At 46.7% G+C, this 26,653-nt stretch overlaps 1 protein-coding gene across 1 annotated transcript in view; it reads left to right on the plus strand.

Moving 5' to 3' along the window:
• Positions 1-26,653, plus strand: part of PLCH2 (phospholipase C eta 2) — a 395,254-nt gene that overhangs the window by 250,656 nt on the left and 117,945 nt on the right. The window contains exon 3 of the mRNA XM_074975802.1: positions 23,865-24,011. Coding sequence (XP_074831903.1) covers positions 23,865-24,011 — 147 coding nt within the window. The remainder of the gene's footprint in view (positions 1-23,864; positions 24,012-26,653) is intronic.

The following is a 26,653-nucleotide window of genomic DNA, read 5'->3' on the forward strand; positions in this document are numbered from 1 at the left end:
TGTGGTTAAAGGGGCCACTTCTCAGCTTGTTGGCAGGGTAAGAGAGAAGGAATTCTCTTGTTCTGGGGGAGCAGGCACAGCTGGAGGCTGGCCCTTGTGTGTATGTTCATATGCACTTCAAGCAACCCTTGGAGGTCAAGTCACAGTGCCTACATCACAGTCTAAACTGCTGACCCTGTGCTTCCTGTCCAACCCCTTAAAGCCATGAAACCAAGCCAAAAAGGAAACCTAAGTACTTTGTGGTGGCACATGGCTTGAGATCCCTCTTAACCTGAAGTGTTGCCAACAACTTAACCCGACAGTATCTCCCACCCTGGTAAGTACCGTCTCACTGTGGGCAGATCCCTGTGAGCTGGACTGTTGTGGGTGATGAGTTACATACGCTCAGAGGTGAAAGCCAGCAGGTGGGCCCTGGTGCACAGCTCTGGCAAGAGCTGGCTGAGCTTCAGCAAAGCCTGAAGTGAGCTACCTAAGGAGCTGGCTGGGAGCTGGATTGCAATAGAACAGAGCCAGTGAGACATTTTAAGTTACTTTCACCCCTGCATAGACTCCAATACCTTTGTCTTGTCTCAATGGACTCCCCTAGAAGTGAAGACAGCTACTTCTGTGTCCATCTACACTTCCCTTCACTTTTACTCTTTAGGGTGGGTTTGCTTCACAGCTCCCCCCAGATAGAAGGAAATAGGCTAGAAAGCCTTATAAAGATCTGCCTGTGTGGGTTGGAGCACTGGAAAAAAATTCTCCTTCTGCCAAAAGCTTACTGAGTCTGCCCAGTGAGACTGCAGCGTTCCCTTCTGCTGCTGCATTAATTATACCTGCAGGAGGAATACTGCAGGGAAAAGTCCTATGGGGCCATGGAATCCACTGGAGCAAGGGCCAAGGCCACTGCAACTCTGCTTTTAGGGCCACATGGTTTTGAAGCCTAAATTTTGTAAATTACTTTCCATTCTTCAGTATTTGAAAGTCCAAGAAATTTCTGCTGATTTGGTCCATTTTTTTCAGCTGACAAGCAGATTCCTCGTCCAACCCTCTGCATGAAGGGGACATAGCTGTGCGCATGGGTACAGCGTGTCTGTAAGAAGGCCTGCTCCTTGCTTGGGGCTCATGCTGTGAGCCCAGTAGGTATATCTCACCCAAGGATCTGCCTGTCTGGGATACTTCTCTGTCTAAAGACATGCTTGAGTTGGTGCCAGGTGTGAATTCCATGGGGTCTCTTTCTGAGGAGCAGAAGGGCAACAAGATATCAGACCCACACAGCCAAGGGAAAGGATGAAGACAGTTATTTTGTTCCCTGAGAAAGAGGAGGCTGGGAGAGCCCAGCTTAATTTGCTAGGAGTTTTGTTCACAGCCTCATCCCTAGTTTCTGCACGTTTATTTTGCAACAGAAAAATCTTTAGCCAAAGACACCACTTACAGTCCAATGTCTTTCTTAATAAACCTGCTAGGTGCAGCTGAGGCCTCACAAAGATCGATAAAACAATTGTTGGCCTTCACCATACAGCTGCAAGGAGGAGGGCAAAATGCATCTGTTCAAAATGCAATGCCTGTGATCTTGCACTGGGAACTCTATCATACTTTCTTCTGCTTGACTTTAGCTATTGCCTTCGTCGGGGCTGGTGGAGGATATTCTTATTAGATGACCTACTTATCGGACAATTATAGGCTAATTCTTTCTAATCCATTAGCAGATAAGTGGGTCAGGCGAGTAGCAGGTATGTTTGTGTGTGCAGGATGCTGGCTGTCCTCTGGTGTCCTAAAGAGAAGGAGGTAATACAGAGTTAGAAAAATCAGTGCTTGGGTTTGTAGGGCTGTCAGGCCACCAACACCTGCTTGAAAAGAGACCCTGGCGGTTCTTGTCAGCACTGCTGACTAGGCCATTAAAATTCTCGTTTGCTCTGCAGGGGAGACGAGGGCTAAGACAGACTCCCTATTTACTCTTGCTCTGCGTGGCTTCTGCAAGTGGTCACTAGGTCCCTGTGGCCCTTAGGCGTGGGGGCAATCAGAAAGGCTCTGTGCACTGCCCCCACCCTCTGGGCCAACTTTGCAGCTCCTATTGGCCAGGACGTGTGATCAATAGGAGTGGGGCAGGGGCAGCAGCTGCAGGTGCAAGGGCAGCATGCTGAGTCTTCCATGCTGCAAGAGCCTGCACCCCCCTCACCCAACACCCTGCCCCAGCCCAGGGCCCCCTTCTGTACCCCAAACTCCTCATTTCTGGCCTCACCCAGAACCTGTACCCCCTTCACCCCAACTCCCTGCCCCAGCCCAGGGCCCCCTTCTGTACCCCCTTCACCCCAACTCCCTGCCCCAGCCCAGGGCCTTCTCCCACACCCCTAACTCCTCTTCTCCTCCCACACCCCAACTCTGCACCAGCCTCATGAAAGAATGAGGGTGGGTGAGACAAAGCAAGTAGGGTGGGACTTTGTGGAAGGGACGGAGTCTTGTGGAAAGGGCTGGGCAGGGGCTGGCATAGAGCTGTTCAGGTATATGTGGTTAGCAAGTTGTCAACGCTAGTTTGGTGTCTTTACGAAGCTCTGTCGGTACAGGCTTCTTTGATACGCTGCTCAGGCACGAGCCTTCCAGAGGCCTCAGAATTCACTTTAATGCTTCTAATATTCTGTTCTTTCTTTTGTTCTCTCTGTTGAATTGCCACTCGTTGGGATCCTTTTGTCTATGAGAGAGGGTGGGAATTGCAGCCGATGATGTAGATGGTTTGAAATGTCCTTTGTGTGACTTAATAGTCCTTCTGAGATTTGCATGATCTTTGGCAGTTGCTACAAATATATTCCACTGGCTGAGGTTCCATTGACATCAGATATATACATAGTCTTTGAGAATGGTGCTGGCAGTCACTCTCCATTCAGCTGGGCAAATGAGTGCTCGGATTGTATTGCACACATCTGCACCCCACACAGGCTTACAATGGAATATGACAAACATTGTGGTGCATTCAGATGACTGGCAACTAACAGCTTCCCATTCCCATTCTGGCCAAGTATGAGAGGTGAGTGCACTCGAGGTACCAGCCAGCTTTATTCCGTCACTTCTGTGCTAACAACCGCTGGCTGTAATTCTCCGAGTGAGGTGTCCCAGTAACTGGAGTGTCAGTTTGCAAACCCAGAGTCAGACTAGGCAATAAAGATGCACACCAGCAGATGCATGAAATCAGATTTATTTGTTTTGTACTAGTGCCCCAATGATTGGCAAATGCAGCCACTAGAGTTGGGCTGGCAATCAGTTTCCTGTCCCGTGAAAAATTTGGATTGCTTTTCCCCCTGTAGCAAATAAAGCTGAAAAGTCAAAACCTTGTATTTTTTGTTGTTTTCCTCCTTGCCTCCCAGATCATTTTTGAAACTGGGCAGTCAAAACATTTCATCTCAATTCTGACCTTTTTATTGTACATGAATTCAGTTTAATGTCTTTACCTTGATAAAATTAAATTGCAAGTTTTACAGTTTGATTCAGTGGCTCTCAGCACCTCCCACTAAAAAAGATGTTTTCAGCCCCTTGGGAATGAAGACATCACATCCCGGCCCCTGCTGGCGTGAACAGGGAAGCAGGAAATGCGGTTGGAGTATTCAGTTTCTCCTCCAATAAGTGTAGCCTTGAAATTATTTGAAGGCTGCTAACCATCAAAGGAGTGAGGTCCTCTAATACTCTTTAAACAGCAGTGGAGGCCAAAACAAAAAACAAAAAAACAAAACAAACAAACAAACAAACTTGTTTGAAGACTGAGCTTGATAAATGCATGGTGTGAATGTTATGCGATTGCCTGCAATGGCAAGTGGCACATCCGCAACTGCTATTCGCAAATATTCCCAGTGGCTGAAGATGAGACACTAGATGGGAAAGGCTCTGAGGCTGGTCCCTGATGGCCACGTACTCAGGTTCCATCTGATCATACCGTATTTGCCGTCTGGAAGGAATTTTCCACCAGGTCAGTGATCAGAGGTCCTGGGAGGTTTTCACCTTCCTCTGCAGCATATGGCAAGGGTCACTTTTTTTATTTTTTAAATTAATGATGGATTCTCTGTAACCTGAAGTCTTTGAAGGACTTAATAACTCAGATGGGGGCAGGAGTGGCTGAGATTCTGTGGCATTTGATGTGCGTGCAGGAAGTCAGATGAGATGATCACAACAGTCCCTTCTGCTCTTAAAGTCTGTGGCTATGTCTATACTACATCGGTCAGTCTATCAACAGAAGTTACTGTCGGAAGAGATCTTCTGGCAAAATTGCTGTTGACAGATTGCGGCCACACATGATAGTGGATCACTCTGCAACAGAGTGCGGCCAGACGGCCTGTCCACTTTCTCGACAGAGCGGCCAACCAGAAGCATAGCAGACATGGCTACCTGGTGACCTGGAATCCATGTCTGTCAACAGAGGCCTCCTGGAGCGTCCATATGGCCCTTTTGTTGACAGACTCTGTTGAGAAAGGAGTTCTGCCTCGTGGGGGAGAGGCAGAAGTCTGTTGCATTGCCAGTTTCATGGCAGCAGTCACTTGCTTATTTGCAAGTTTTTGGGGTATTTCACCTCTTCCAACTTAAGAAACAGTGACATCTCACAACCAGTTGTGTTCTGTGCTACTTTGTAATGGGAGGAAAACAGACATTAGCTAACTAACACAGCACATGCTCGTTCTACCGGCCCATGTAACTTAGAGCCATGTGATGGGCACATTGGATTAATGAGCAGTTGGCAGCTAGTCCCTTATCCAGCATTCCTCTGACTCAAACCCCTTTTACATGGTTGGGATTCCCCCAAGACCTCATCCTCTTGGCTTATCCAGTAGCCCTTATCCAGTTGTGGGGGAAGACTTCCTCCAGATCACTGGGCCCAAAAAACTGTTCAACTCCACCTCATCTCTCCAGTTAGGTACATAGCAGCTCTCGGCCTTGGCTGCCTAGGTCCAGGTGCAGGTTTAGCTACAAGGCAATCATAAAATCATATAATCACAGAGCTGGAAGTGACCTCAAGAGGTCATTGAGTCCAGCCCTCTGTCCCAAGCAGGATCAACCCAAACTAAGTCATCCCAGCCAGGACTATGTCAAGCTGGGACTTAAAAACCTCCAGGGATGGAGATTCTACCACCTCCCTAGGCAACACATTCCAGTGCTTCACCACCTGCCTGGTGAAGTAGTTTTCCCTAATATCTAAGCTACTCCTCTCCCTCTTTAACTTCAGACCATTACCCTTCTGCTGTGTGTCACCACTGAAAACAGTTTCTCTCCCTCCCTTTTAGAGCACCCCTTCAGGAAGCTGAAGGCTGCTATTAAATCACCCCTCAGTCTTCTCTTCTGCATACTAAATAAGCCCAAATCCCTCAGACTCTCCTCATAGATCATATGCTCCAGCCTCTTAATCATTTTTGTTGCCCTCTGCTGAACCTACTCTGGCACATCCACATTCTTTCTATACTGGGGACCCAAAACTGGACGCAATACTCCAGATGTGGCCTCACCAGTGCTGAATATAGGGGCACAACAACCTCTCTAGATCTGCTCAAAATGGTCCTCGTAATGCACCCCAATATGCCATTGGGCTTCTTGGCTACAAGGGCACACTGTTTACTCATATACAGCCTTTCATTCACTATAATCCCTAGGTCCTTTTCCACTGTACTGCTGCTTAGCCAGTCAGTCCCCAGCCTATAACAATGCTTGGGATTCTTCCATCCCAGGTGCAGGACTCTACACGTCTCCTTGTTGAACTGCATCAGATTTCTTTTGGCCCAGTCCTCCAATTTATCCAGGTCACTCTGGATCCTATCTCTACCCTCCAACGTATCTATCTCTCCCCCTAGCTTGGTGCCATCCACAAACTTGCTGAGGGTGCAATCCAGCCCCTCATCCAGGTCATTAATAAAGATGCTGAACAACACAGGCCCCAGAACTGAGCCTTGGGGCTCTCCACTTGAAACCAACCTCCATCCAGATATTGAGCAATTGACCACTACCCATTGGGCCCAACCGTCAAGCCAGCTTTCTATCCATCTTACAGTCCATGACTCCAATCCATACTACTTTAACTTATGGGCAAGAATGCTGTGGGAGACTGTATCAAAAGCTTTACTGAAGTCACGGTATTATCATATCCACTGACTTCCCCATGTCCACAGAGCCTTTTACCTCGTCATAGAAGCTAATCAGATTGGTCAGGCAGGACTTGCCCTTGGTGAATCCGTACTGACTACTTTTGATCACTTTCCCCTCTTCCAAGTGCTCCAAAATGGATTCCTTGAGGATCCCTTCCATTATTTTCCCAGGTGCTGAAGTAAGGCTGACTGGTCTATGGTTCCCTGGATTGGCCTTCTTTCCTTTTTTAAAGATGGGCACTACATTTGCCTTTTTCCAATCATCTGGAATCTCTCCTGATCTCCAAGAGTCTTCAAAGATAATGGCCAAAGGCTCAGCAATGAAGTCTGCCAATTCCCTCAGTACCCTTGAGTGCATTAAATCCAGACCCATGGATTTGTATACATCCAGTTTTTCTAAGTATCTCTGAACTCATTCCTTCCCCACTGAGGACCGTCCTCCACCTTCCCATACTGCATTGCCGAGCACCGTAGTGTGGGAGCTGTCCTTGCTCGTGAAGACTGAGGCAAAAAAAGCATTGAGTACTTCAGCTTTTCTTACATCATTTGTCACTAGGTTACCTCTCTCATCCAGTAATGGCCCCACGCCTTCCCTGATAACCCTCTTATTGTTAATATGCCTGTAGAAACCCTTCTTGCTCCCCTTCACATCCCTTGCCAGCTGCAGTTCCAATTGTGCCTTTGCTCTCCTGATTACTGCCCGGCATTTTCCAGCCATATATTTATTCTCCTCCTTAGTCATCTGTCCAAGTTTCCACTTCTTATACACATTCGTTTTGAGTTTAAGCTGACCAAGGATTTCCCTGTTAAGCCAAGCTGGTTGCCTATCATGTTTGCATTTCTTACTATGCAGCAGGATTGTTTGTTCCTGTGCCTTCAACAAGACTTTAAAATATTGCTAGTTCTCCTGAACTCTTTTCCCCTTCATCTTCATTTCCCAGGGGATTCTGCCCATCAGTACCCTTAGGGAGTCAAAGTCTGCTCTTTTGAAATCAAGGGTGTGTATATTACTGCTCACCTTCCTTTGTTTTGTAAGGATCCTGAAATCTACTGTCTCATAATCACTGCAGCCCAGGTTGCCACCCACTTCTATTTCTCCTACTAGTTCTTCCCTGTTAGTGAGCAGGAAGCCAAGCTGTGCACCTGATCGGTTCCATGAGCACTTGTACCAGGAAGTATCCCCAACATTCTCCAAAAACTTCCTGGATTGTCTGTGTGCTGCTGTATTGGTCTCCCAACAAATGTCTGGATGATTAAAGTCTCCCATGAGAACTAGGGTCTGTGATTTGGAAGCTTGTCTTAGCTGAAGAAATCCTCATGTACCTCATCTCCCTGATCTGGGCCGCGTCTACACGTGCATGCTACTTCGAAGTAGCGGCGCCAACTTCGAAATAGCGCCTGTCACAGCTACACGTGTTGGGCGCTATTTCGAAGTTGAAATTGACGTTAGGCGGCGAGACGTTGAAGTTGCTAACCCCATGAGGGGATGGGAATAGCGCCCTACTCCGAAGTTGAATGTCGAAGTAGGGCACGTGTAGCCAATCTGAGTCCCGCAACATCGAAATAGCGGGGTCTGCCATAGCGGCCATCAGCTGAGGGGTTGAGAGACGCTCTCTCTCCAGCCCCTGCGGGGCTCTATGGTCACCGTGTGGAGCAGCCCTTAGCCCAGGGCTTGTGGCTGCTGCTGCGGCAGCTGGGGAATCCATGCTGCATGCACAGGATCTGCAACCAGTTGTCGGCTCTGTGGATTTTGTGTTTAATGCAACTGTGTCTGGGAGGGGCCCTTTAAGGGAGCGGCTTGCTGTTGAGTCCACCCTGTGACCCTGTCTGCAGCTGTTCCTGGCACCCTTATTTCAATGTGTGCTACTTTGGTGTGTAGACGTTCCCTCGCAGCGCCTATTTCGATGTGGTGCTGCCCAACGTCGAAGTTGAACGTTGACGTTTCCAGCCCTGTGTAGACGTTATTCCTTGAAATAGCCTATTTTGATGTAGCGTGCATGTGTAGACGTAGCCCTGGTGATCTAGAGCATACCCCAACTACAGCATAACCTCTACTGCTTCCGCCTCTAAGCTTAACCCAAAGACACTCAACTGGCTTTTCTCCTGCCTTGTACTGGAGCTCTGAGCAATTGTAATGGTCCCTCACATAGAGCACAACTCCTCCTCCTTTTCTCCCCTGCCTGTCCTTCCTAAACAGTTTATACCCTTCCATGACTGTCCTCCAGTTATGTGAGTCATCCCACCAAGTCTTCTACGGTTCCAATTCATGTCACAGACCATACCGTTGATATCCACCTTTCCTCGATGGTTCTTCCCTGTAAGACCAGTTGCTTTGCAAATTTTGTAAAGCAAGCTCATTGGGTTAGAGCCAGGGTGTGCTGAGTGGGGAATGAGCCCCTCATGGGGAGTGAAATTTCATAAGAGGGGGTGCAGCATGATCAGCTGCTGGGTCTTCGGTTCATCCATCTCATTAAAAATGTTGAAATAAGTTACTGTTTGTATGCAAATGTATCACACTGATATACCGATTCATGAAGTTTTCACATTCTACAGACTTATTTTCTTACCCATGCTGAAAGGGTTTTTTTCATATGAACATAATTGAAATTTCTATTGGTTTGGATTACATTAGACAGATTGGAGACACCCTGATAATTGCAGGGCTGAAAAGTGGGGCCTGACAAAAAAGTTGCTCACCCCTAGGCTAGAGGGTTTTTGCCTCGTTTCTTTTGTTTGTTTCTGCTTCCCTTATTTACCATAAACATGTTCACAGTAGTTGCTGGGGCTCATTCAGGCATGTCTTGACTTAACTTGGCCTGCTCCTGTCAGTTAAACCAGCCCTATCTATCTATCTATCTATCTATCTATATAAGGCTGTGGAACCTGCTTATGTTGTCAGAGAAAGCTCCCTGACAGAGATGGTCATTAGAAGGCTTAAATAATCCCCAAGAAGACAGCTGCTCCCTAATGTCATGGCTCAGCTCTCACTCCCTTTTCTCTAAACCACTTCCTTACCCAAAGTTTCTGAGGGATGTGACCATTAGGTTATTAGGATAAATCGTCCCTATTAGAGGTGGACCAAGTGGAGTGGTTAAAATCAGATCACGGACGGTGTAGCTGGTGAAATAGTGTGCAGTCACTGCCTTCTTCTGAATGGAATTGGTGCTCAATTATGTGTCACGTGCCCTATTCTGCTAGATGCTAGTTTGCAATCTTCAAGCAGGTTGACTAGAATTGGGTCACTGAACAGCTGAGCAGCCACAGTGTACAGCCCAGTGACAATGGTGAGGTTGTGGTCATCTCTCAATTTGCCAGGCTGTGGCCAAGTTCATGCTGGGTTGAAAAGTGGGTGAATGTGTCTGAGAGAGTAAACAGAATCCCCACCTGCCATGGGAAAGAGATGGGGATTCAGTCCTGAGCAGGGATTGATTAGTGAGCTTAGCGCTGCTGCCCATCTGGCATCGTGGTTTGCAGTTGGATATTGCTCTGACCGTGTTCATGCTGAAGTCCATTTAAAGGCACATAACCTCTCGAAAGGTCGAGTTAGGGAAAAGGCAGCTCAGAAATTGTCCTGGTATTGCTGTGTCCCAGCTGGTTCCATGAAAATGCCACCTCAGCCTGTGAATTTATAAATCTGGGAGTGTAGGGAACTCAACCAGGACTCTGCTTGTGTCTTCAGACATCTGTGGGCACTTTTCCCCCTGCAAGTTGACAGCACTGTGAAAAGTTGCAGCTCCAGGGAGCTTTTAATCTCAGGTAACTCTTCAGGATCAAGACTGGAACTAATATACATCTGTTTACTCATGGGCTTGACTGTAGCTGGTTTGCCCACAAAGGAACCAAGCCTACAAATGTAACCAGTTAAAAGCCTTGGTTCCCAGATGGCATTTCTTTTTCTGTAATCCACTGCCTCCCATAGCAAGGCCAGCAGCATTGAGAGTCCTGTCCTTCTGGGGCATCCAGTGACCAAGTCGCTGGTGTGGTGACTTCCCTTGAAGCCTCTGGCAGACAGACGTTAGGGCTCTCACACAAGAGATTAAACAAATAAAAAACACTGTTAATGTTCATTATTGCTGCTGAGAGGCCCTCTCGCTCTGTAATTCCTGGAGGATGTCAGTTTGTGCTGCCTCATGCCACCGGAAGAGGTTTTTCCACCTCCTGGCCTGGATTTGCTAATCATGGAGTAGACTGTTGTCTGGACAGTAGATCCCTGACTTACACAAAGGTTGTGTTCTTGCACAACCCCACGTAAGTCAAATTATGCAAAACTCGAGGAGCCAGGAAACAGGTATGATCGAGATGGGGCTTGGTCCTGCTGTGAGGGCCGGGGACTGGACTCTTGATAACTCTTCCAGTTCTCGTATTCTGTAAGTCTGTGTCCTGATCTGTGATTGATTAAATGGACTGGGACTTGGGGATCTGCACTCAAATTCTGTCACAGATATTCTGTGTGACTTGGGCCTGATGCAAGTACCACTGAAGTCCATGCTAGCTTTTTCTGTTGTCTACAATGGCATTTGGATCATGCCCTCAACCTCTGTTCGTCCTCTATTCTCCACATGGAAAGTTGGGGGGACATAATACTTCTCCTCTCTCACCCTTTCACTGTGCTGTCTGTTTCGATTGTAATCTCTCCAGGGCGTGGGCTATATCTAGCACAATGGGGATTTGAGTTCAGCTGGGGTCTCCTGACACGACCATAATACAAACAGCTACTAACTGAAAGCTCTTTCCGGGGTGGGGCGGCGTAATTTGTAAAATCACTTGTACGTGGAGGAGGAAGAAAAATTGAGAACTTTAAAACTGGCTGGTGACAGGCAGTGAATCTCTGGGGTAACTGAACCCAATGCTGTTCTGAACAAAGAAAGCCTTCAGCCACACCTCTGAAGCCAGGGAAGCAGTAACACAGACATGACTGATGATGTAGATTCTAGAATGATCTTTCTGGAATCTTCTTATGCAGCTGACATAAGTAAACAGAGGGATAGACCCTCTAGGATGGTGTGGGATGGTCCCTTCTTTGCTGTCCCTTGCAGACCAGTAAAAAGTGAAGAGGATACTTGGGCTGTATTTCTTTGTTCTCTTAAAAAAAATAGGGGACCAGGTGTCCAGAAATCTCATGGAGTATCAGAGCCATCGTTGTGGAGATTCACCCATCAATGCTTGGGGAATCATGTCATGCACCCACTTGCCCTTAGGGATTTACTTTCCTTAGGTGATCCTGATTTATCTTCCAAGGAGTGCTCATGTCTCTCTAACAGTTGAGGAGAGGAGTACATAAAACAAAGTGGCCTCTCTAGCAAGGCTTTCCAACATCACAGCACAGCTCTTGAAGTCTCTGGAGTTGTACAGCTAGCTATGCCACAGGGCCAAGTTGGACGACACCATTTAAAAAAATATACTGGTCATGGCATGAAATGCCTCAGGTGCCTGTGGGGAAGTCTCTGAATATGCCATGGAAACAAGACTTCAATCTATGCATTGGATCATGCAAGGAAGATTTTTCTGAGGATGTCAAATGAGGCAAGAATAAAAAGCCTTTTCAATAGGCTTATGTCCTAAGCCTTTCAGCTCCATGTGCTCTGTGAAGGGGTTGGAAGAGGGGTTTGGTCACGTTTAACCCTTTTTGATTCCCAGTCTCCTCCCTGTATGATTGCCTAGTGCCAGCCCTGGGTGAGCTGTGGATGGAAGGGGGCTGTTTGCATTTTTAAATATTGTATTTGTTTTTGGTGTCTGTGGGATCCTCTTTGTAAGTGGCTTGAAGGACTGATTGATTATGTCAATTGCAATTTTTAATTTGATAAAAGCTTCCTCTGTGCTTCTCTTTAAAAAAAACAAAAAACAAAAACAAAACCCCTAGCTTTAGTGGTATTTGCAGATGGGTTTTTCCTCACCTTAATCCCACTGGGTTCAAAACCACCTATGTTTCTTAGCTCCGAACTCTGGAAATACCAGATCAAGTAGCTGAAGTCTCCTGGTCAAGAGCCTGCTTACAGGAAGGCAATTCTGACTTGAGTGGCTCTTCGGTCTTGGGTCCTGCTGCTATAGGAGCTTTGTCCCACCACCCTGTCACACCTTGATATCACATAAATGGCTAATGCTGAATCTAGGGGGGCCCTCCTGTTAATGCTGCCATTTAGAAAGAGTGCTGGTTATCACGCAGGGCAAGTCAACTACTCAGCTACCCTGAGGACTGCCAGCCCTTCCTTCTCCCCAGGCATTCAAACCTGCCACAATAATGGTGAGTAAGAGTTAAAGTGCTCAGTGCATTCCCCTTTGTGTTCATGGGGGGAAGATGAGTACAATCCTATATAATGCTCCCCAGAGTAGTGTAGCACAGACATTTCTGATTTCTTTGCACAAAGCTATCCAAAGACAAGTGCAGACTCATCTAGTAGTTTAGGTGGTGAGGCACAGCTTATTACACTGAACCTTAGGGTGTGCTGCCTGCACAGCTCTCTAACTGCACTTTACAGCAAGCATGGAAATGGTCTTCAGTGCCTCACATCTTTGGTACCATACCAGAATAGTAGTTGAGCATCTCAGTCCTTAGTGTAGTAACCCTGTGTGGTAAGGTAGTGTTATTATCCCCATTGTACAGGTGGGAAAACTGAGGCCCAGAAAGGACTGGGATTTGACTAGCAGCCCCCAGGAAGGATGGGCATTGAACCCTATTCTCCCAAATCATAGACTGGTACCCTGACCACTAAGCCATTATTCCCCTTTTAAAGAATTCATCTGGCTTTAGAACCAGACTGCCTGGGTCCCTGCCTCTGTCTCTTTTCACCCATAGATTTCTAAGAATACCACAAAGGAAGTCCCCATTAGGTGGGAGGAGAGTGACTTGCCTAGGGTCACACACTTCAGTCAGTGGCGCAACCAGCTGCAGAACTCAGGTATTCTGACTCTAATCCGGTGCAGCATCCATTGTGTCTCTCCTGAGAAATTACACAGGACAACGGGAAGAATGTTGCTTGAATGCTCCACCCCTCGCGCAGCTGGCCATCAGGCAGACGCAAGGCATTTTTGGCAAGTTCCTGCACATGTACCTCTGGTATTCACCCCGACTCCTGTCCCAGTCAGCAACCTCCCCACTGCACTGTGCCCACAGTCTTGGAGTCTACTAAGAACCGCTCTTCAAGCTGGAGGAAGTTGGGAGACCAGCAACCCATTCTAACTGGGGGACCTACCCACGGACGTGAACTCTGGCCTTGAGGCAAAAAGAGCATCAGACTCTTCCTTTCTGAAAGTCACTTTTTTCCAGGTTTAGCTATTCTGGAGCGCCACTGAGGTATAAAGGATATTTAATTAGTACTGCTTAATATGCAGTAATGTAGCCTCAGCAAAAGTCATGCTAGTGCCCCAAGGAGGAAAGTGGTTCTGTTCTTAAGCAGAATTTACAGTTTTCACTCTTTTCTCCTCTTTCTCTCCCCTGCTGCCACCCAAGCTGTAAGATGCGTAGTAGACTCCCCGTCTTGGTGAGGGATAATGTGAGCAAACTGGCTGTGTATCCATTAGCTGCTGAAGACATAAGTATTTTGACACTGTTCCAAAAGGTGGACGCAGCTCCTCGGCAGGCTTACGGTGAGACTTCCATTGGAAGTCTCTCCTAGACTGAGAAACAGCAGCTTTCTGGTTTAAAATAACTCAGTCTCCAGTTCTGATCTCTTCCTGTTTCCGCACACTCAGAATGCTCCTTCCATTCCCTGCTTGTGCTGTGCTGTGCTGTGCTGTGCTGTGCTGGCTGGTGTCCTAAGCAGGCGTCTTTGCTGGGCTGTCAGTTCATTAGGGCTTGGCACTCTTGAATGGGTTGTGCCATTGGAGGGAGCCTGCCAACTTCGGCTGGAGGAAAAATAATCGGCAGGTGGTTTTGTTGCAGTGGTGTTTTTAATTTCCCTCCCCCTTCTCCTTTTCCTATGGCTGAAGCATGTGTCCCCGAGATGCCACGACTGGATAGGGCAGAAGCCACAGCTTTAGGATTAGTGCGGAGGGAGGATTTAGGATTACAGGCAGACATGTGTCACTGTTTGGATTCTCCTGGCTGGGGACAAATAGTCTTCCCCTTCTAAACAGGCAGGTTAGAATATTCAAAGGGCCTCTTTGAGCCTTGATAGTGGGGGAGGTTTGAAGTAAGATTGCTAGAGCTACTCGAGAAGGATGGGGGAGCACACAGAGATGGACAGAGAATGAAGAATTTGGGCAACTGGATGGACTCCTGGCGCAAGGCAAGGGTGTTTGTGAGGGGAAGTTGTTCTGAACAGCATCTTCTGTGTTTATTCTGATAGACGTTACAGTTCATGGATGTGGGAGACAGAAGCTGATTCTTGCAGCAGTGAGGCTTCCAAGTGCTTCACGAATCCAGCGTGTGGGATAAATTCACCTGTGTGTGCAATTGCAGTCGGAATGGGGAAGTATCTGACAGACCCCACCAGGGGAGGGTTGGTGTAGTGGCACGCCGGATTCCCAAAGCTGAGAACTTTTTGAAAGGAAAGAAAAATACGCTTTGAGAGGTCTTTGTGTGCACCTTGGCTGCATTCTTCCACATGGTGCCTTGTCTCATGGGGCTGCTGGTGCCTCTTGTGTCTCCTCTTTAAATTAGCAGCTTGAAAAACACCTTCTTAAAGGAGAGATTAAAATCCCCTCAAAGCCCATCATCTAGGATAACAACTGAGTATATTTTAATATTCAAAGTTTTGCAGCAGGTGGGAAGAGTCTAAATTAAACCGTGAAATTGCTGTGTAAGAAAACAGCCTGAAGAGACATCCGACTCCTTCCACTGATTAGCTTGAAGATTTTTTTTTAAACTTTCTTTTATGGTGTTGTACGGGAAATTGCTGCTCCAGAACATTGGCCTCTGCCGGGACGGGGAGGGAGCAGCCGCCTGGAGCCTTTGCATGCAATTCAGAGACTCTGTTTTGTCTCCAACATGGACACCTCCAAATCTCCCTTGCTTCAAAATAAGTTTTCGGTCGCCCGCTTGGCTGAGGAGTTTTTCTGGATTGGTGGCATTATTGTGGCTACACCGAAATGGAAAATGGGCCAAATTGGTAAGACTGGGAATGTCAGAGTCCCTCCTGCTTAATTGCACAAGATAATAGATTATTAAAGGCTTTTGTACTTACATCTTATTTAATGACAGCTTTATCTAGTTGTGGCTGGGGTGGGAAGGAGGACAGTGACACACATTTGCAAGTGTGCAGCCACAACATTTTTTTTCTCTTTGGATTGCTTTGTGAGTTCATGGCATCTCTGCTGTGAAAGAGTCAAGAACTTCCAAATGATGTTTTGACTCTTGATTTCAATGTCACTTCTCAGTGGCGATCTGAATAAAAGATGCGCTCCTGAGCACAGCTGGCCTTTGGAAAATTCCTGTTTGATTTTTGACATCAATTTCCTCCCACCCTCCAAAACATTAAAGGAAGTTGCTTGACTGGGGAGATTTGTGATTGCAGCCAAAATTTGTGCCTGGGGACCTATTCCTCCTGGCTTCTCTCTTTTCACATTCTGACCATTTTCAGCAAACTGAGTCCTTCACCCCCGTAAATTTCAAGGAGCCATGTTTAGAGGGAACCCTGTTGCCTTCTCCCAGATTCAGACCCCTTTATGGGTTTTGAATCATAGGTGCTGATAAGCCATGGCACCACCCTTTGACCTCAGGGTTGAAATTCTGCACTGGCTGAATGAGGTGAGAGCCCTTTGTTCTTTAGGGAATAAAAAGGGGACGCTTGGCTAGAAAGGGTATCGCCAGTATTCTATCACGTTACTGTGCTGTGCTGTGCTGTGCTGACAAACAGAGCCTCCTGTTACATTTGTGCATTGTGGGCTTGCCCAGGTGTAACTGAGACTCTTTAGAAAGAGGGTTTACCTACAGAGCAAGCTGTCACTTACATCATTCAAAGAGCTGCTCCGTACAAGGAAACCTGAATTGGGGCTTGCTTGAAAACTGATCAGAGCTGCTTCTGCACTAGCCAGAAGCACCATCCTGTGTAGGACACGCTGCTGCTGCGCTCCTGCCTCTAGGGGTCTGACTGTGTGTTCCAGCCTAATGGAGCAACTGCAGAAATAACTCATGGCCCACAAATTAAGCCTTTTAGTTTTTGCAGGATTCCCATTGTCTCTCCTCCCATTAACCACTCTTCATTAATGGTTGTGCACTTTAATAATAGATGCACTCCAATCCACTCTGCTTTGTATAGTAGCATTTGCACAACCCATGCACAATCCTCCACGTACAGGTTGAAATAGCCACAAACTGTTCCTCTCCCTGATGTTCCAAGGACTTCTGGCCAAGGGGAGGAGAAATGGGGCTCAGCTGAGATTTGAAATGAGACATGAGTCAACGAAGGCAAGAACTTCAGAGGACAAGGCTCTTGCCCCACAATTGATGAGACAGCGTGCAGGGACAAAGGAAACCTGTTGATCTGGCAGTGCAGGAGCAGGGCAGCTGGAGTACAAAGAGAAACAAGGCAGAGGGAGGATGAGGAAGGCAATTGTTGAGCTGGGTCCTGGAATCAAGTGTGCAAATAGCAATCAAGGCAGCCCTTTGTGCCTGGGGCAGCAGTGACATCAGTGAACGCCCATGGCTTTGCCACTGACAGTACCAGTCACTGCAACACAACGACCTGTTCTCTGTCTGAAAGTGAGTCAACACAGTAAACAGCAGCCCGGGCATTGTGGAAAAATAAATTCCCCTCTCTGACTTCCTGCTGCAAAGAAAAGCATTGCCCCAAATCTGCCCTCTGCATCCATTGTATACTGAGCCTCAAACACTCTAGGTAGCAGCAGGTATTTAAAATAACTCGTCAGGCAGCGTGTTGAGCTACAGGCATAGCCACGAATGCCCAGCCATCAGCATAGGGGTATCTGCAGTCGGTGACAAACTCACATTTCTATAGTTGCAGAGCTCAGGGTGAATTTCTGCCAGGCAGGAAGGAGAGGAATGCCAGGCACCTTACACTGAGTGCTTGCAGGTGGGTTGCCTTGGGCAAGAAAGCAATGTGCTGCTAGTGGGCTGCTTTTTAATATGTGCTCCAGTCCACTAGCTCTCAGCGGAACAGAATTCTCAGGGCTGAACAGGCCAGCAGGGTGTGAATTACACGTGGAGCTCATTCTTCCCTCCCCTGTGTCAGTGGGGGCTAATGACTCTGAGGGCAGTTGGACGGCAGCCATGTAAAGCCAGCCCCACCACGTGGCGAATTGGAGCCTACAAATGTATTGATTTGTTCCTTGATCTCTCAGTGCTGCCCTCGAAACTTCCTTCAACGGCGCCCCTTAAATCTGTAGCCGTTCTCCGCTGACCCCCTGGAGGATTTGTGCTGGGGCTGTGAGGAGTTGAATAGTCCTCGGTCTGGTTTGTTGTTTTAAACAGCCGATTGACCTTGGCTGCACGTGCATTAGATGGTGCAGGGGCTGCTTGGGCTGGCAAGAATATCATGTGCTTGGAGATCCCTGAAAGGGAAATCAGACTACCATTAAGTGCACCTGCTGTTCTCCCTCTCTGCCTCTCTCTCTGTCTCTTTACCACCCCCGGAGTGTCCAGAGGAGTAGTCGTCATGCAGGATGTAGGAAGGATGCACTTTGCGTGTTTCCAAGTCAAACTCTATTAACAAAGCTGGGCTGAAAAGTTCAGCAGAGTTGTGAGATGCTGGGCTCTGACCTCCCCAGGCAGTCTGGCTGTGCTTAGAAAGCTGCTTGATGCAGCCTGGAACCAGGCCATGCTCCGTTCCTGAATGTTCTGATTAACCTTTACCGAGGTGCAAAGATGCCTGACTGCTCCCTCCCCTGTGCTCCCCTGCAGCCAATACATGCATTCTCCCTCCCTGCCCCCAGCTTCCACCCTCTCGCTCCCCAAGGAAAGAGAAGTCCATTAACCCAGCTCCTGGGAAAGTGAGACCAGCACGGTACTAGCAGCCTGTTCTCACGTGTGAGATTCTCCAGGACATAGGTAACTTCTTGTTGTTCTCATCAAATCAGCTATTATTCCACTATGACTGTCACTTCCCACCCATTGGGCTGTTCAATCTTGCTGAGCAAGAGCATTTTTATGTCTCGTTAGTGCACAGGAGTAGGAACTGGGTACGTGGTGTCTAGTCCTGCTCTGCTGCTGGCTGGCTTTTGCCCTTGAGCAAACCGTGCAATCTCCTTCTCTATGTGGGTTTCTCAGTCTGTAAAATGGGACTACGTCCCTGTATCCCAGGCATACTGTGGGGCTGAATTAGCACATGCAGGAAGGTGTGCTGGGGATTTCAGTGTCAGGGCAGGAGTGAGTAGTTAAGGAAGATAGCTGAGCTCTGAGCAAATATGAGTATCCACCTTCTTGTGCCCCCCCCCCTTACATTCTGAAGCTTTATCTACTGGTAATTTTCCTTGGTATAAATACCACCATGGAGTGCCTTTCTGCACAGCTGCCACCTCTCCTCTAGAGAAAGGAGCTCTAGATCTTTGGAGGTGCCTAAGAAAGAAGTGTGTCTGTGTCTTTTCACACTCCCAACCGGTGTCCCTGTAAGCTGAGCACTTGGGTAGCTGCCCAGGAGAGATTCAGGTGCCACCCAGCTGATTAGCAGAACACCTGCAGGCGGCAGCATGTGTTTCTATTGGGGTGCACATCCACATATGCCTCAGTGCACATAACAAAATTTATTCCACCCAGTGATGGAAAGAAATTAAAGGGAACACTGCTTCCAAGCCCATCCCAGTAATTTCTCTGCTCTGTAGCACTCCCTTTCACCACCAGCTGCCCAACTGGCCGTCTTTCCACTGTGCATAGGAACTTGGATCTTTGCAGTGCTCTGTTTCCCCTTATGCATGAATGAGAGACTCGCTTGCTTTGCAGTCTGAATTGTACAGGCAGAAGGGGACAACAAGAAAGATGAAGAAATTCCCAGGCAGGCTGAAGTTGTGCTTCAGAATGAACGCTGGGCTTGATGTGCAAACAATAATTGCATTTGTGTGATGACCCATCAGTTGGGAGTGCTGCATTATTTCAAATCTCAGCGAATTCCCAGCAGAAGGGCTATTGAGGTATCGCACCCTCTGGGTGGATTTGGTTCACAGTCCTGAGAAGGAATGAGAGACCTGCTCCGAAAGAGGCATTGCTGAATACATTTTAAAATCATCACAACAGGGTGATATACAGCTCAATACACACACATCCAGAGTTTCCATATCACATCAAGGCAATTCAGCCATGGCACAATGTGCATTTATCTGCATTTTTAGTTTGTGAAATGCCTTTCAGGGCTGCCTGTTCCTTCTGTAAGGGAACCTCTTGCCATCCTTTATATGGCGGGAATTGTCCCGTCTCTTCCCTTCACTTGGTAATATGAAGCTTTATATTTGTTGTGTTCTGAGAACAAATGGGGAAGTGAGACCTCCCTGAAGCACTGTAGTGTCAGGCTATAATGAATCCAGGTAAGACTGGGGCCAAGTAGTACAGTGAATGCCTGGATAAGTGGTAAGTGTAATGTGACTGCATGAACTCTAACTATGTTGCTAATGTGTGATTTCATGAAGGAGAGGGACCAGCTTTTAAATATTACTTACACATGGGATTATGTTTCCTGTCCTTTATGAATAAACACCCCCACCCAAATATACTTCCTCATGTCCACTAATGGGGGTGAGGCAAGGGTGGCAGTTGCCTCAGGACTTAGTTATTAAATGAGGCTAGGAGCTCCTGACGACGACCAGAGCCCTGGGCCCTTTAAATTGTTGCTGGACTACTGTGCCAGGTGGTCTGTATGGCTCTGAGGCATGGGCAGAGGGTGGGGGCTGGGGGGGCGCAGGGAGGGCTGGCTTCCCCTAGCCCCTCCCCTTCTGTCTGAGGCCCTGTTCCTTCTATGGGCATGGGCATGGATCTGGGCCCCCACCACCCTCCTGCCCAAGGGCCCAAAGAGGATCTTGGCTCCACTGTACTTCTTTAAAGTGAATAAAACATCCCAAAATGTCAAGACTTAAAATCTAAATTCTCTAGGGCTATGGCTACACTGTAGCCGCAACTTGAAATAAGTTACACAATTTGCATTGCACAAATTGCATAGTTTATTTCGAGTTAACTTATTTCAAATTAAATTATTTCAAAATGGGTGCCATCCCCATGGCACTGAAGTTTGAAAGAAGTTGCCATTTCAAATTTTCTGCTGCCCCTTGTACAACAAGGAGTACTGGAACTAGAATACTGTGTTTGAAATAGTGCTGCTATTTAGCCATGGAATTACTATTTTGGCATACATTTGTGTCCCAAAATAGCAACTATAGTGTGGCCATAGTCTAGAAGTATTGGCAATTTGCCAACAAAAACTAATCTATAGTGGGAAACCTCAGCCTAAGAAAGTGGTTTGAAATTATCTGTTTTTCTGTTTTTTTAGCTTGGAGGTTTTAGACACCTCGGGGATGTAGTATTTATCTGTACCCTGTCTTGTTAAGTGTCTCATGGGACTAGTTGCTTTAACCACTTGAAAGATGGGCCTGAATCATCACTTCATACCTGGCCATCTTGGGGCGTTTGACTCAAGCGTGGTGTGTTTGATCTATCTTTCCTTCTAGTGCTCTCAGGTGGGCACGAGTTTTAATCCTACCTTGCAGTGACAGTGCGTCAAATACTGTTGGACGGTTGGGGTTCACTCTGATTCTCCCCATTTTCTGATGTGGTGGGAGCCCTTGAAACAAGACATGGAGGAATTTAGTGGTTTGCTCAGGTCAGGTGGGAGATCAGGGTGGAAATAGAATTTGAATTTTCTGCATCCCAGGCCGCCGTACAGGTGTGGTGGACTGACTTCTGGTCTCTAGTGGGTGGTTAATCATGCCAAGTTTCTTGATACCTCGCAATAATTACCCTTGCTTGGCACTTTCTCTAGGCATTGCCTCATTTCTATCCATGAGATTAGAGCAGCTTTTGCTATGACAGCAGCTCCAGTGGAAATGATAGGTGTGAGTGTCATTCTGGGTGCTCCCGCCCTCTCCTCATAAAACACCATGGTATAAAATATAACTAGTCAGATGACAGCTAAACAGTTGACTCTGACAATGACTGGGACACATTGTCGCACTCCCTTTTCATACCCACGGTACAGCCTTGGATGCTCTTCAGATTCATCTACCGTCTCCTTCAGCATAGTATCTGAGCGTGTCCCCTGTATGCCCCGAATGAGGATGTTTTGAGTCCTTTGAAGGAAAGAAAGAAAACACCCCACTCCTTCAGAAGCCTCTAGCAATGTGTTTGTGGTTCCCTGACTCTTGAGTTAATCCACAGAAGTGAGGAAAAGAAAAGCTGATAATCTCTTTTGGCTTTCCAGAGTATTAATGGTCTAACCTAAAAGAGCCTGAATCTCTTTTTATCCTCCTCCTTGCCCCCTCCCCCAACTTCTTGAATCTTGGCTTCTTTGAGTCAGAGTCAAAATTACTTTTGGGCAAAATTCTTAGTACTGGAGTTCCTGCACCAGTCCAGCCAGCTGGGGAGGTTGATATTTGAATACACAAGAGCAGTTATGCCTCAGCTTAAGACTGACTTTCAGTAGCAGCTCGGTGCTTAACAGCCTAGCTGCCTTTTGTGCTTATGAAAATCTGCTCCATGAATGACAAAAGTACAGTACAGCAAGTGATACCTTTGTGTTGCTGGATGGCCTGTATGTATGTGGATACAGTTGTCTTTACTTCTGTGTTGGATGCAACAGCTGAAGATTTTTCTTAACTTGGAAAGAATCATAACTTTGGTAAGCAATGGAACAAACACACAAAAGACTTCAGATGCAATATTATTTTGGACATTCACCTTCTCTGTAGTATTGGAGTGCCTTCCAATTAGGGCATCCTGCTGGGTGGCTAACATCTGTCCCATGATTTGTTCTCTCCTGCTCCCAGGAGAAGAGTGTGCAGTTGAGTAGAAGTGTTTTGTTTTATGGTTTGGATATTTTTAAATTATGCATTGCACATGTTACTCTGTTAGAAAAGGCAGGTCAAGGAAATGTGCATTGAATTGAGTGAAAGGAGAAGAGTCTGGATTCTTAGTCCCTTGGGCAGTGCAGGCTGCAGTCTTGGTCCGGCTCCCAAGACAATTCTGTTTCCTACCCAAATAAGCTTATTTACCCTTATGGTAGGAAAGTTCCAGCATGCATGAGACATACGGCTGTCGACCACAATCTTCACCCAGGAGCGTTAGTGGATCTTTTAGGTATCCTGGGACAAGATCATTGGGCACTTTGAACTCCATTAACTATTCTCTGAGAAGCTAACCTGTGCTGCCTTTCACTATCAGACTGTCACAGCTGTAAGCAGAGGACATTTAACGATCCTCTTTGGAACAGTTCAGCAGCAGACAGGAGTGCTTTATTGTCTGCTAGAGTTCAGAGCTGTAACCCAGAACGTTCAAAGAAAGGCAACTGCATCTTTCTTTTCTTTTAGGTACTAGCCCTGAAGATGGCACGTTAAAAACTTGCCCCATCGCAGACTTAGCAGCTTCTTCATAGTGCTGTTTTTATTAATCAGTCTGCCTCATTTTATCTAGTAACTTACCTTGATGTTGGGCTCTGATGTCCCATTAATGTGAAATGCATCTGAGAAGATTGGCATGTAACTCCCAATACCACTGAGCGTGAGGCATGTTGGGATTTTAAAAAAAATCTTACAAAAATATATGATGCATGTGGGCAGTATTAATACTGCGGTGTGAGGCAAAGAATTACCAAGCTCTAGTTATGATCACTTGAGCATCAAACTGATTCACACCTTATGCTGCTCAGTTCCTAATGATGGGATGCAGGAAGTAGCAAAGAGCAAAGTTTGTTATTACTTCTTTAAAGAGCAGTACATTCAGGGAGGCGGAGGGAACTATTTTGGAATGCTTTGTTCAGCTGTGTGGCTCTCTGGCTGTCCGACAAGGCACTTAGCATTACACAGGCAGTAACTGCAGACTGTTTTATAAGAATGTAGCCTCAGAGGCTGGCGTCATCTTAGCAGATGGCCCTTTTTAAAAAACAAACAAATAAATAAATAAATGGAATCCAGCATGTGTTTCTAATAACCTTTGTGCTGTTAATTTTTAATGCTTCCCCTCTATAGTGAAAAACAGTTTAGTTCTAAAGCAATTTGTACACTAAGGACTTTTTTGAATTATTTATAGGGTTCCAGAATATTTGCTATATTCTGCGTGGCCAAGTTGAGTAATTAATTTTTTTTCCTTTTAGTTAATTGGGCTCTGGGTAGGCAGGATGCTAATTCAGCCACTTCACAGGAAGCAAATTTATTTCTAAGTGGGGATGTTGCTGCTCAGAGCTTCTGAGTTTGCAGTGAGAGATGGGAGGGGGGTTAACTTTGCTATAGAGGCAACTGGAAGTTTGAGTCAGCTCTTCGGCTGGTGTAAATCCAGGTAGCTCCACTCGTGCTAACAGCTATTGCAACTTTACATCTGCTAGTAAAGGGTGAAATTCCCCCCCTACTTAGAGAGTCAGCAAGAGACTTAGGTCTCCTAACAGTCCAACTAAAGTCATGCCTAGCCTTTGTGCCGATCTCTTGCACTGGGGTAGATTCCCCCTTAGATGTGTAGGTGGAACTTTTCGCAGGCATAGCTGGGAGCAGTCAGCCAGAAAGGACCACTGTGGTCGTCTGGTCTAACTTCCTGCATTACCAAGGCCAAAGAACCTCCCTCTTTAACTTCTTGGGGGAATTGGGTGCCTGGCTATGCATTGTGCCTTTCAGAATTTCCTGAGTAATGATAACTTTGCAAGTGAGACAGGAGGGTCTTGTGTCTAACTCAGCGCCTTTTATTTCTCTCTCCAGTGGAAAGATGTATGAGCTCCATGCAAGCCGGTACCCAGATGGTCAAACTCCGTGGCAGTTCCAAAGGGCTAGTCCGGTTCTACTACCTGGATGAACACAAGTCGTGCATTCGCTGGAGACCATCGCGGAAGAATGAGAAAGCCAAAAGTGAGTGCCGACAACTGGGCCTTTCTGCTGAGTACAAGAGGTTTGCATGGCACTGAGTAGCTGATGTCAGGGGTTTGATAATGTGAAAATTGACAGAGGCAAGTGCTGTGGCTGCATTGGCAGTATTGTGCCTGACTTGTGTGCAGAGGTGGGAAAAATACCCTAAAGTTACTTGAGTAAAAGTGCAGCTGCTTTCACCTCTGGCTACTTGAGTACAATCAAGATGTGACGTGTATATACTTTTACTCAAGTAGTTTTCCAGAGGGGCGTGGGTGACTTGTATTTAAGTGCATCCCCCTCCCTCCAGCAGCTGTACTTTTACTCAAGTAACTTTTTGGGTATTTTTTCCACCTTTGCTTGTGTGACTGTCAACAGTACTTCTGCTATCTGAGGACTAAAATGACCTGGCAGACTTAGAGATGAGCTCCCAGGAAATCCTGCATGAATAACCCCAGATTTAGGGGTGTATGCAGCTGAAGATTTGGGTTCTTGATACATGCCTGGGAGAAGGCAGGGATGTTCTGCTCCCTGCTCATATTGCATACAGCACAGCTAGCTATTTCTAGTATGATAGAGGCAATGGTCATTGCTAGTGGTTGTTGCTGGAGGCAGGATCTACAGTCATGTGGACCAGTTGCCTGAGCATCAGAGTCCATCCAGCATCAGAGTCCATCAGGATCTATTCAGAGACAAGGACCTGCCCTCGCAGAGCCAGCTGCATTATTCTGGCTTTAAGGGCTGATGCTTCTCCACATGCAGATGCCTGTTGTGCTGGTGTAATACGGTCATGCTGAGTTTCCCCCACTGAAACCCGTGTTAGGTGCTGGAGAAAGGGGCTTGCAATCAAACTAGACTAGATGGAGGAAGGGTGGGAAGAGGTGTTGCAGCTGGTCAGTGGAGAGACACTCACAGAGGCCAGCTCTCCTAAGTCCTAGACCAGTGTGCTGCCCACTGGACTATGCTGCATCTTACCTTTTGACCTCCAATGGCCTAAGTATAAGCAGGGGAGGGTTCAATTAGGACTTTTTTTCTCTAACCTGGGACCACTCTGTAATATTTTCTCCAAATGTGTGTGTGCTTGTGCAGGCCCTCTCAGAGCTCCAGAGAGACCCAGGCCCCATCCAGCTTTTGAGGCCCCAGCCCTAATAAAAATTTAAACATGAGAACACGTGAAAACAAAATAAGGCACCAAAGAAGAGTGAGACTATTTCAATTTCTTTTAAATTTAACAGATGTTTTTCTAGCCTTTTTTCTGTGTAAATGGACTAATTGTTGAGGGATGTGCATAGAAAGAAGTTGCAAAACCTATCAAATGCCAAAAAATTAACAAGTTTGAGGTGCTCTTTGAACTTGAGGCCAAGGCCAAATGGTCTGGTTGCCCCTGCCCTGACTGGGCTGTGTATGTGTGTGTGTTTATATATCTTTTTACCAGATGGTGGCCGATCCACTTGAGTGAAAGTATAAATGATTGAAAAGCAATGATTATTTCTGAGACACAAGTTGTAACCTGCAATGAAACAGCTTCAATTATTTAACAAGGAGGTGCTTAGCGAGATGTGTGACGCTGCTCTGGCAAGGAAACCCTGAGAGGTGTCTGACAACCATCATGTCAAGGAGAGGGGCAGGAAGCTGGAGAGCTTGGGGACCGACTTAACCTTATTGTCGTCCCTTTCAAAACTGAAAATATGAATGTAAATGTTGGCACAGCCCACATCGCTGTGTGTGACCTGTTTGTTGGTGTGTAAAGATGCACAGGGAGTATACCTAATCTTAGGGGTCTGCTGGCACAATGGTTAAGAACAGAGCGGATTAGGACTTGGCACATCTGGATTCTGCAATGTACTTGCCTGAGGTGAGCTCTGACCAGGCCTTGCCCAGGGGGCTCTTATCAATGGGGGTGCACTAGAGACCTGCGGAGGATTCAGCAGCATCAGCGTCCAGAACCGCAAATGACCCCTAAAGAGTCGCAGATTGCTGATCTTTGGCCTAACACAATGAGGAGTTGGGGCCTCTTGAGTCTACTGAAATACAGATGCATAATATTAATACACAGGCTTGAACACTTAACAGAGAACTTAAAACTCTACGCAAGAGTTCTCTTTCTGCCTACTATTGCCTCAGTGCTTTATTCAGAGCCAGTTTTCCAAACTGCCTGCAGAAGACCTAAAAATTCCTTCAAGGATGGGAGTTAGAGTTACTTGGCTGGTTGTTTCAACAAAGATGATAACCTTTATAATGATAACACACACATCTTCTCAAATTAAACTGTATCAGCTCACTTTAACTGAATAGTAACTGGTTAAAGACATTTAGGTTCTTGGTATTTTCAGTCTGCATCTCCTAGTGGGTTTTACCCATGAAAGCTCATAAATTTGTTAATCTCGAAGAGGTGCCACAAGCCTGGTTGTTATTATCCTTGTTCAGGGTTTTTTAAAATTCCGTGTTGCATAGCATAGTAAAATTAAAAGCATTAGGACCCCAAGCCACCAAGGTAATGTCTGGCTTGTTAAATTTCTGCCTCATTTTAGAATGGCCACATGTAAATAAGCTGCTCTGGAATATGAAAGGCTGTGACTGGCGTTGACATTGTCCTTGGTGTGAGTTGTGCTGTCACAGCAGATTAGCTCGTAACCTGGACGTCA

The sequence above is a fragment of the Carettochelys insculpta genome, chromosome 23, assembly GCF_033958435.1.
Source record: "Carettochelys insculpta isolate YL-2023 chromosome 23, ASM3395843v1, whole genome shotgun sequence".
Taxonomy (NCBI): Eukaryota; Metazoa; Chordata; order Testudines; family Carettochelyidae; genus Carettochelys; species Carettochelys insculpta.